The following is an 11,407-nucleotide window of genomic DNA, read 5'->3' on the forward strand; positions in this document are numbered from 1 at the left end:
AGTTCTTGGTTTGGGGTTTGTTTTTGTTTTTTACTCCTAAGCAATGCTGTTTCTATACTTTATCCCCCTGGTCGTCACAGGGGAACACTGTATAGCTAGAAAGTTTCTAGATACTTCAAAACCATTAATTTTTTCCCCTATAACAATGTTAACTTATTGAAGTTTTTAAATTCTTCACTTAAATTATAGATTTTCATGTGCTCAGTTGAATCCTAACGCCCACCACTAAGGAGATGTGTCTGATTTTGGTCTCAGTGTCAACAAAATTGCACAATATCTTTGCACAGATATTAATAGCCAAAGGCAAAATACCATTTTAATTCTGGGTAGAACTAGTCATTTCCCTTAGTAACACTGGATTGTGACAATGCCCATGTGGGTTTGGTTTTTGTTTTTTTCAATTAAAACCAACGTGTGATGGTTTAGTGTATTTCTTGTATCTGTATATTTACATAGTGTTTTATAATCACAAGGCGACGTCTATGTCACAGAATAATATTCCTTGAAACTATTTTTTTTTCCCAACTTTATATCTTTTCTCTCTTCTGTCTAAGCCTCAAATAGTGACCAATTTTGTTTGTGGTTACAATGGGCTAGCTCCTAAATTGAATTGTTACCCCACTTTTTTCAACCCTCTCAAAGCCAAAAAGTATATGTCCATCTAAATTGGTCCCAGGGAATGCTGTTATAGTAGTGGGAGGGATGTAGAGACATCCCAGCGAAGACATGAAAAGAGAAAACCAGCAGAGGGTGGTGGAGGATGACAAAAGGGAATCCAGATGTTGGAGTGATGCGTGAATATAAATAAGAAACCCCAAAACATAGATCAAAAGGAGAAGGCAAGTAGGCTACTTTACCCTAGGGCTGGCTTCTAGTGGTACATATTCTTGGAATTACTGAGACCAGAATATTTAAGGCACCAGAGGAGGAGGAGGAGAGAGAGAGATATAAATCAGAATCTGACCTATGTTACGTGTTTGTTTCAGTATTCATTAAACGAAAGGAAGCTGCTGGAAATAAAAACAGAAATTGTATCATTGGTAAGAAAAGATTCACTTTTCATCTTGCAGAACTGAAACTCTACCCTTGAAGCACCAACCCCTCCTTTCTTCCTCCCCTGGCTGCCACCGTTCTATTTTATGTTTATGAATCTGACTATTCTGGGTCCCTCATGTAAGTGGCATCATACAGTATTTGTCCTTTTGTGACTGGCTTATTTCACTTAGCATGATGTCCTCAAGATTCCTCCATGTTGTAGTATATGTCAGAATTTCCTTCCTTTTTAAGGCTAAATAATATTCCATTGTATGGATGTAGTACATTTTGATTATCCTTGTGGCCATTGTGAATAATGCTATGAACATGGGCATACAGATATCTATTGGAGTTCCTGTTTTCAATTCTTTTGGGTATATTTACCGAGAAGTGGAATATCATAGGATTTTTTGGTACAATACTTAATTATCTTAATGAAACTTTAAATCTCAGTGATTGAAGAATAATAAGCAATGGAGATGTTTTATTACATTTTTAGCTTATGGCATGCATAACTTATTTTCCATCCTATATTACCTGGGACCTCTGAAACCTGCAAGAGACTTCCATGAGAGAATACTGAACTATTCCTCTGGAATATTTTACTCAACCAGGCATTTATTTTCTTATTCATTACCTGAATTATTTGCCACAGGGAACTACTTACTTGCCCTAGGACTTTTAGTGAAATATTTCCAATGCTTTTATGCATTAATGAAATGTTACAAACCCTTTATAACATCAGCCAAACTTACCACCCTTTGGGAGTTAATTGTGTATCTGTTTTAACTGTATTATATTTGGGAAAGAACGCATATAGGTCCTTGGTATAGCCAAGCCTCATAATAATAAAACACTTGACATTCGAACTATAAAGGAAGAAAACTTTTTTTAAATGTGAATAGAAATAGCATCAAGGCAAGCGCTGTTGCTTTTAGATTACCTAAGATTCCATTCATTTTGTTAAAGCACTTTCTGTATACCTTTCACTAAGAGGAATTCAGAAGGAATAGTCATTGCCATTGAGAACAGACCAGCTTCATAATCTTAATCTTATTTGCAGAGCAGTCTATAATTTTAAAAGTTTTCCTCCATCAGTTATCACACTTGATTCTCTAAACAGCTTATTTGAAGGCAGGGCCAGTGTTACCTTTTTCTTTGTCTCAAACAGAAGGAAACAGGCCTAGAGATAGCTACAGCCCTGACCAGTATAATACAGCATGAGGCTAGTAGAACTCAGACTAAAGCCCAGGTCTCCTTAATCTGATCCTGTTGGGAAGGGACTGTAGGACTAACAGCAGAGGGGATGCATCCAAAGTGGTTTAATGCTGTGAATCTTTCTTTTAAAAGCACGCCCAGCAAGATCGGGCCATCACGCAGACAGACAGGAAGATAGATACCGAGGTTGCTGGCCTCAAAACCATGCTTGAGTCACACAAGCTTGATAATATTAAATATTTAGCAGGTAAGCCATTTTGTATCTAGATAGTTAAAACAAGCTGAAAATAAACAAAAAAAAATTTTTTTTTTTAAATTCTTTGGCCATGCCACGTGGCATGTGGGATCTTAGTTCCCTGATCAGGGATCGAACACGTGCCCTCTGCAGTGGAAGCGTAGAGTCCTAACCACTGGACTGCCAGGGAATTCCCCAAATAAATAAAATTTATAAATTAAGTCAAAGACAGATACTGCATTTGGTTGATTCTAACACAATTTTTTTTTCATGTTTTAACATCTCTGAAATTGGAAGGCATCTTACAATTTCCAATAGATGGAATATCATAACAATAATTGGCATTTTTTCTTTCTTTGTAAAGTACATGATTTTATTTACTACTATTGATGGAATCTTAAATTTCATGAGATACTGTCATCGAACTATAGTTACTTGGAGTTATTTTTCGTAACATTCAAGATGGAATATTTTACAGATAGTTGAGTTGTGATTTTTTCTGCTTCAATGGGTGACACTCCTTATAAGGTGTTATTTTGTTTTTGCAATTTTTGAGCCAAAAGAGGGAAGGAAGATTCATGTACCAAAAAAAATTACTTAGCCATTATTTTAACTCAGATTTAACATTTTGGATCAATCAATATTTTGAAGTCTAATAGTATTTAGAAGTAGGATTTGCTCATCAAGTTAAAGGGTGTGTCCCTATGTGTTACATGTGCATATACTTTGTGACCACAGAATTTTTGTGATTCTGTACTTTTACTGAAAAGTCTTCTTGGATATTGGATGCATTTGTACTTTAAAGATGATGGTCCAGGTGTGGGATTTTCTAATAGGCAGGTGTTTCATGGGATGTGGCACATCAGTGAGCAAGCCAAGTTTCTTGGGTTTGATTTTACTTTCTTGGTGGATAAGTGTCTGTTTTCTTAATAAAAAGATGTTCCCGCAAGTATTTGTCAATAGAACTAATACTGTGCACAATTGTTTCTTTTCTTACAGGATCTGTATTTACGTGCCTGACAGTGGCTCTGGGATTTTATCGTCTGTGGATATAATAAAGTGTCTATTTAAAGAGCATTTTATTGTTTTGCCTTAAAAATACCAAATTGCTGTGCTTTTTTTTTTCTCATTTCCAATTTTAATGCTGATTTTTAATTTAATGCATATTATTTATTTTATGCAAATTATGGACATAGAACCAAGGCAGAGAAGTGAGAAATTTCATAACTACTTCTTCCATCTTCTCTGTTTAGTTGACTTTATAACTCTGAGTGGTGGTGGACGAAGCAAGGAAGACTCCACCCAGCTTTGTGTAGCATAAAGATTCTGAGCTCCAGACAAGTATAAACATCAAGTACTTTGGCGTGAGTGGTCTAAGTTTCAAAGTGAATAATAATTTAATCTTTTTTCAACTAGATCCAAAATTATCTTAACTGGCTCATAAAATATTTTATAGATATATTCTTCCCCTTTCAGAGAAGGAGCCCCAGAAAATACTGTACATTTAACAATTGCCCTAAGTATTAAAGAGTTAAATAAATGACGTCCCATTAAGACCACCTTTGCAATATAACTTTGGCTAGTAGGAGCGTGAAGGAGCTTGGAGCACAGACACTCTTCCAAAAAAAAGAATCCCCAAGGGGAAGAAGTACTGTATGCAATTCTGTTTCAAAGCAAATAATAACTTTTATAGGTTAAAAACAGAAAGTGAAGTGACCTTATATCCTGACAAGCTATTTTTTAAATAACATTTCAGTTGGGTGACTTTCTGTCCTCTGTCAGAAGTATTCCAGATGACATTCCTACTGGTGATGATGGGGGCCACATCAGTCTGTCAGTTAATTTGGACCACTGATTTTGCTGCAGAGTTCTCTGCAGTACGGAACAGCCCCCCACCTTCCCTGCCTTGGGAACAGTGCACTCTCCTTTTGGTGACCTGGATTGCATGCGTATACGGAGGCTGGGAGGGTTCAGGACCATGTTCCCTTTCTTTAGTCACATGTATTCTATTTGAAAAGCATAAGAGCCAGAAATACAAGTGTACCCTTCCTGCTGTGGGCCCAGACGTCTGTGAACACATAAGTGACTGGGACCGGACACAGTGTGATGGCTCCTGAGCTCACCTGGCTTAGAGGATGCAGGTCACTTTAGGAAATTCGGCATTAGCACGCATAAGGGGGAAGATGCTTGGCAAAATCCCCAGATACCCTGCGGCTAGCACATGGGGAAATGAGCCATAGCAAGGTCCCGAAAATTACCCCTCCAGGCACAGGTGCCTAAAGCAGAATGTCAGGTGGACAGAATCTGTATTTCCTGTTCATGCACAAATCACTTAGGAGGTTCCTCCGCCCTCCTGCTTTCTCTCCCCTCCCCTCCTCTTTATCTTTTTTTAAAGAGCTTAAACTCCAATCCCACTCCTTTCCTGGACCCTTAATAAGCGAGCCTGTTTGTGTGTCTGGTTCTTTACAAGAAACCTGAATTTTGATTTCTGTGCTGGTCTTAGTCCTCAGCTGGTTTTTCAGCCCAATATCTAAGAAAACTCAATCTGAATGTCTTCATCTTTTCCCTTAAGTATGCCAAGTACCTCAGCTGAGAAGTCACAAGTTCAGGAAGAAAGGCTTGACTCAAACCAGTCATCTTACTGGAATTTGTCTCTGAACTCTTTAAAAACCAAAATCCTGTGCTGCGGTGTCCATGTCGCTGCCTGGGTGGTGTCCCTTTGCCGCCACATGGAGCTATGGGCTCTTCCCTGTGTTCCAGGCTCTTCCTTTGCAGCCTCTCCTCCTGTTAATTAGCTGTGTCAGCGTTGGCAGGCACCTCTCTTCCTCCCCCCCGATATGCTGTGTTCTTAAGAATTTTGGCGTCATTTCTGAACAAATGTCATATAGATGGCACTATGGAACTCATGTCTAGAAAACTGGCTCTTAACATATGTTTATCAAATGTGTTGTGACTTTTCTGACACTAAAGCAAAAACATGTTAATCAGGAATAATTTATTCTTTATATAAAATGTTTGAGACTGTTTAGCCTTTTACCAGAATTTCATTTGGAAAATATCAGTCTTTCTACAGATTTATAACCTATGTTCCTCTGATTATAACCTAAACCATTTCTTAACCCTTTCATTACTTAAGCAAATAATTCAGTTACATTTTACTGTATAATAGAGTGGGCATATTTTTATGATCTAAAATAAAATATTTAATTCTCTATATGTGACTAATATACTTTTCTATCTGTTCCAATTGAATGTGAAAACTAGAACAACTTCTGCCTACGCTGTATTTCAACTATTATTCCCTCGAATTGTGAATGGTAACATTGCTATATTATTTTTTAAATCTAATACCTAAACATTTGGATTTGCATAGAGGGTACGTTTGAAAGTGATTGATTTATAAAATAAATTTTTTACTATTCAAAAGAATTCTTTTTGCATGCTCGCATAAAGTGCTTTAACTCCTTGCTTGAGGGGAAATGAGGTTTATACACAAGTTTTTAAAAACTGCTGAAGATTCAGGTTACAGGTGATAAAATCCAAATCAGACTAGCTTGAGCAAAGAATTTGCTTTTCTAGGCTTACATGATCAAAGTTCAGGAAGAGCGAAACGAAAATGCCATCAGAACTACCTCCCGGCACCTCACACCTCCACTTTTTCTCTCAAACCAACTTCACGTGTGGAGGAGTAGCCAGCACATGCCCAAAGACTTAGGATGGGAGAGTTCCACTTTGGAAAAGCCTGGAAGGAAGAATCCAGAGCAAGTAGCTAAGGTGGCAGCCAGAGGAAGGGTCCTGGGAGGGTCCTCCATGCTTCTGCCCCAGGACCTGTTCAGCAAACGTGCCACCTCTGAAAAGTTGGGCTCTTCTGAGTTTCCTGCAGAAGCTGATCTTCCATGGGACAGACGTCTGCTCGAGAGGAAAGCAAAGGAACGTGTTGGGAAAGTGGATAAATGAAAGCCTGGAAATTAATTTTAGGTACCATTTTTTCCAACCGTAAATCTTAACTAAAGTTAGAGAGTCACATAAAAACTGCCTAGATTTGAGGGGGAGCCGTAAAGTTTCTCAAAGGCCCTACATGATCTGCAAACCCAGTCTTCATGTGAAAATGGTGTCCCAGATGTTGGTCATCCATCTGCCTTCTCACCTCAATCCCACTTTCGCATCTGTGGTGTGCAGACAAACTAAAAACCTGTTCTTTGCCATGGGGCTTTGATTTCTTTAAAAGTAAGAAAATTGTTTTAAAGAAAGACATTTTCTAGGAAAAGCTTTGTCTCTGGAATCTAAACCCCTGGCATTCCACAGCAGAGTCTCACCACCGTTCAGTGTGCTGGCAGCCACGTCTCTACCTTAGTTCTGCAGTTTCCACTGGACTAAGACACCGGCAAGGGATGGTGGTGGCCACCGTCAACCACAGAGTCTGAGCCCGGGCATTTCTAACAAAGAGGGAGCAGTGAGCTTCTGCTCTTTCACATTTCGCAGGTATGTAGAGAACTATTTTTAGGCCAACACGCAGGAGTAAGAAGTTGATACATGCTCACATTTTACAAGGTCCTAACTATTCCTTTCAGTTTAATCTTTTTTTTTTTTTTTTGTATGCAGTCAGTGCTTCAGTAAACCCAGATCCCTTGTACATGATTCTGAAGTTTCAAGTCAGCTTATTAAGCCCAGGAGCTGCACTCACAGCTTCAGCTCAGCGTGTTGTTTCTGCACTTACTGGCTTTCAGGAAAAGTTTTTTAAAAACTTCCCTACTCAGCTGTCTCAGACTCAAGACTCCACAATACACATTCCCCCAGGAGAAAAACTGCTTCGCGGCCTCTTGTCCCTCCACCTGAAAATCAGTGTCTGCCTAGCACAGAAGTATTTTTCACTAGTTCTCTTTTACTTTTATACTAGTTTATGGTTTGCATGAACCTCACAGCATTCCAAGAGGCACTGTAACAGGCAGTGTCTCTCTCAAACCTCAAGAATTGCTATCTTGAAAATCTCAGTGGTAAGACTTTGTGGGGAAAAGATGGAAGCCTGGGGGAATCAAGATATTCAGTGAACCCATGAGAGCACTTAGAATTTTTTTTTTTTTACATTTGTATCAGTTGGATGCTTTCAACTGCAAGTAACATAAAACTAACGGTGACTTATACCTCATGACTTTTATTACTGAAGCCTAGAAATAGGTGATTCTCAGGATTGGTTGGCAGCTTAACCCTTCATCTTTCCACTCTTACCTTCCTCTGTGTGTTAGCTCCCAACTTCACCCTTGGGATTGCCTGATCACAACGTGGCTGCCACAGCTCCAGGCATCACATCCTCGCACAGCAGCATCCAAAGAAAAAAGAGAGATGCACAAAAAGGGCTTTTCTCATATGTCTGTCTCTTTATAATCAGGGAGAAAGATCTTCCACCCTTCCCACAGAAATCCTCATGTCTCATAGGCCAGGACTAGGTCACATGGTAGCAAGGCAGGTTGCAAAAGGGAATGTTTAACTTTTTCAGCCCCTCTGGTAGGAGGTGGGCAAGGAAGAAGGAGTCTGGAAATGGTTGTTGGTTGGCATTCAACAGTGTTGGTTACAATGTTCGTGAAAATAAAACACAGGCTACAGACTAAACAGAGCTATATACTAGCTTGGTCTGAAATTCGAGTGGTTGCAGGAAGTGCAAAAAGTAAGTCTACATTTGGTAGAATTCGAGGTCGAGAAAGGATGTCTGGGGCACAGTCAGTGGCCCTCAGCCTTGTTCAGGGTGGGTGGACCTAGAAGGCATCCTGTTTTCTACTGAACAATATGTTCTTTGTGAAATGCTGCAAATTAATGACGTATCTAATTGCTTCCTACAGCCCAGGAGAGGTGTACCTGCAGAAAGTCTGCTTCTGATGCATGTATGCAATTAAATCAAAAGGTCAGGGGTTCATGGAAAAAGAATGTAGCTGCTGAACCAAGCATGGCCAGTGAGATCTGAGTTTTCTGCATTAATATTTATGTGAATGCCTTTGCTTGGCTATGAACACCAGCAAGTGGTAGGAGGCAAATCAGTAGCAAGTCCACAAAGTTTAAGAAAACTCTAAGATAAAAAGTGAAAGATGGAGAAAAGTCTATTAACTTCTTCCTGCCAATTAATAAAACCATGATGATTTTGTTTGGACAGCACAATATCTCGGTCTGGTTACTAAAGACCAGTTTTTACAGGCAGATAATTTCACAACCACTAATATGATGAGTCAGGAGTCCTGGGCTTAGCGCCCCTACCAGCCTTACCACTTGCTTCACTCTTGGGAAGCCATTTAACCTCGCCAATCCTTAGTGCTGCATTTCTAAAATAATAACAACAACAATAATAATGATAATGGGAATAATTATAGAGGATTTGTTTACTGTCTTACAGCCACAGTTCTAAAGCCTTTACATGCTCACTGAATCTTCATCGCATCCCTAGGAAGTACAAACTATAATGATGTCTATTTTACAGATGAGGAAATCAAGGCAGAGAGAGTTGAAATAACTTGCCTGAGAGTACCCAGCTACCAAGTGGTGACTCCAGATTCAAACCCAAGGATTCTGACTCCAAAGAATAGAGACCCTACCCAACTGAGAGCACTTGGTAAGGATCGAGTGAGGCCAAACATGTGAACACGTTTTGTAAACTATAAAACCATACATGCATGGAAACATAATGTAGTCCATGTGTAATAATTGGAATCCTACTTACACCTCCACCCAAACAAGTCCATTTCCCTTAGCTTACTCCCTAGCAGCCTCCCCAGAGCACTGATACAGACGATGCAGTATCCCAGCAAAAGAACATAATCCTCTGAATGGCTAGTGTATAGATTGCAGTAGGTATTAGAGGAATATAGAGGACCTAGTGGAAATAAGTGTTACGCCGCAGCAGCCCTTCGTATAAATCCCAGGGTGATTGTGACCATTCACAGTTTTCTTTGGAGGTCTTTCTATAAAAGGGTTGGTACCGGCATGGAGCCCACTGTCCAAGCCTTAGATTCATCTAAAGTTTAGGCCTTAACTAATTCCTTACTGTTTAGTTCTGCACCCTTCTTTCTGTGACACGATCATTAACTAGGATATTTCACTCTTTATCAACCAAGTCAACCATCTGCGGCACTTTTCAAAAATTTCAGCCGCTTTTCAAGTTTCCCAGGAAGGTGGGCTACCCAAATCCTGACCAGGCCCTTGGGAACGCTCACATCCCTTCCAAACTCTGCTTTATTTGTATAAAACCTTTCTTGCCTCCTCTCAGCTTTCCATGGAAACCTTGTGTCTCGTCCTCTTCTCAAGCAAAGCAAGACTTCAGATCTCAAGGAGGTGGGAGGAAGAGTAGGCACACAGGGCACACCATGCTTTCACCCCAAATGTTTGTATATAATATATATACACACACAACTGCACAAGAATAGACACACAGGGCACACCATGCTTTCACCCCAAATGTTTGTATATAATATATATACACACACAACTGCACAAGAATAGACACACAGGGCACACCATGCTTTCACCCCAAATGTTTGTATATAATATATATACACACACAACTGCACAAGAATAGACACACAGGGCACACCATGCTTTCACCCCAAATGTTTGTATATAATATATACTATACACACACATACACAACTGCACAAGAATAGGCAAATCCACAGAGACAGAAAGGGGACTGATAGTTGCCTGGGGCTGGGGGGTGTGGGAAAATGGAGAGTGAAAGCTAATTCTACTATTTCTACAGGGTTTCCTTTTGGAGTGATGAAAATATTCTAAAAACCAATTTGGGTGATGGTTGTACAACTCGGTGAATGTAATGAGAACCACTGAATAGCACATTTACATTGAACTCTATCTCAATAAAACTGTTTAAAAAAAAAAAATGTCCACTCTACAACTCCAGTTTACAGATGAAGCACTGAAGCCTGAGAATTGTACATTCGACTGCACGGGTCACACAGCAGTGACCGGGGACCCAGGCTGGGATCTGAGGGGCCAGCTCCTCCTGTGGCCCCATGACTCCTGACTAGCTAATTCTACTATTTCTACAGGGTTTCCTTTTGGAGTGATGAAAATATTCTAAAAACCAATTTGGGTGATGGTTGTACAACTCGGTGAATGTAATGAGAACCACTGAATAGCACATTTTAAATGGGTAAATTTTACATTGAACTCTATCTCAATAAAGCTGTTTAAAAAAAAAAATGTCCACTCTACAACTCCAGTTTACAGATGAAGCACTGAAGCCTGAGAATTGTACATTCGACTGCACGGGTCACACAGCAGTGACCGGGGACCCAGGCTGGGATCTGAGGGGCCAGCTCCTCCTGTGGCCCCATGACTCCTGACTAGTCTCCCTAGATGATGCTTTGGTCGCTGTTAAATCCTAAATTACTTTTTATTAGGGCTCAGTGAGGACTAAATGACATAACCTAGTCGTCCACCTTATGTTTGCAGCGTTTTATAAGGGGCAGAGTCGACTCCCTGGTCAGCACAGGGAGATAATCAGAACTCGTCCATTTATGAGTTTGTCTCTCCAAAGACACCGTAGGCCCCCCCGCCCCGGGGCAGAGTCGGGACTTGTTCCTCTCTCGTCCCCAGTGGCCAGCAAGATGCGTGTGGCAGCCAGGCTGGGGCACGAGGGGACAGAGGCGGCCCATCCTGACCCCAGAGGCCTCTTCTAGGGAGCGAGTCAGCATGGGGCCAGAAGGGGGCGCTATAAAAGGCAGCAAAGCCCAGAGGTCAGCCATTCCAGGACCCCCATCTCCCCACTCTGAGTAGACCTTGGTGATTCATCCTCACGCCCCCAACTCGGACTCACCCAGGCCTGGGTAGGCAGGTTACTGTGTTTCACAATTCCCCAGCTGTGAACCGGCTTCTTAGGCTCCGGTTTCCTCCGAGAGATGCCCATCCTCCTCTTCCCCC

At 40.6% G+C, this 11,407-nt stretch overlaps 1 protein-coding gene and 1 long non-coding RNA gene across 8 annotated transcripts in view; both read left to right on the forward strand.

Moving 5' to 3' along the window:
- Positions 1-5,870, forward strand: part of MCUR1 (mitochondrial calcium uniporter regulator 1) — a 22,437-nt gene extending 16,567 nt beyond the window's left edge. Inside the window, exons 7-9 of one of the 7 annotated variants that reach the window (XM_024121978.1) lie at positions 987-1,040; positions 2,386-2,500; positions 3,488-3,584. In XM_024121978.1, coding sequence (XP_023977746.1) covers positions 987-1,040; positions 2,386-2,500; positions 3,488-3,543 — 225 coding nt within the window. In that variant the 3' untranslated portion in view covers positions 3,544-3,584. Of the gene's footprint in view, positions 1-986; positions 1,174-2,385; positions 2,501-3,487; positions 3,585-3,741 lie in introns of those variants that run through there. The other 6 variants (XM_028479057.2, XR_008615705.1, XR_003676873.2 and 3 more) reach the window with 6 other exon arrangements.
- A 1,924-nt stretch (positions 5,871-7,794) lies between these two features.
- The window catches only part of LOC114484305 (uncharacterized), an 11,861-nt gene continuing 8,248 nt past the window's right edge, over positions 7,795-11,407 (forward strand). The window contains exon 1 of the long non-coding RNA XR_008615783.1: positions 7,795-9,083. This is a non-coding gene — a long non-coding RNA (uncharacterized lncRNA). The remainder of the gene's footprint in view (positions 9,084-11,407) is intronic.

This window comes from Physeter macrocephalus, chromosome 18 (genome assembly GCF_002837175.3).
Source record: "Physeter macrocephalus isolate SW-GA chromosome 18, ASM283717v5, whole genome shotgun sequence".
Taxonomy (NCBI): Eukaryota; Metazoa; Chordata; class Mammalia; order Artiodactyla; family Physeteridae; genus Physeter; species Physeter macrocephalus.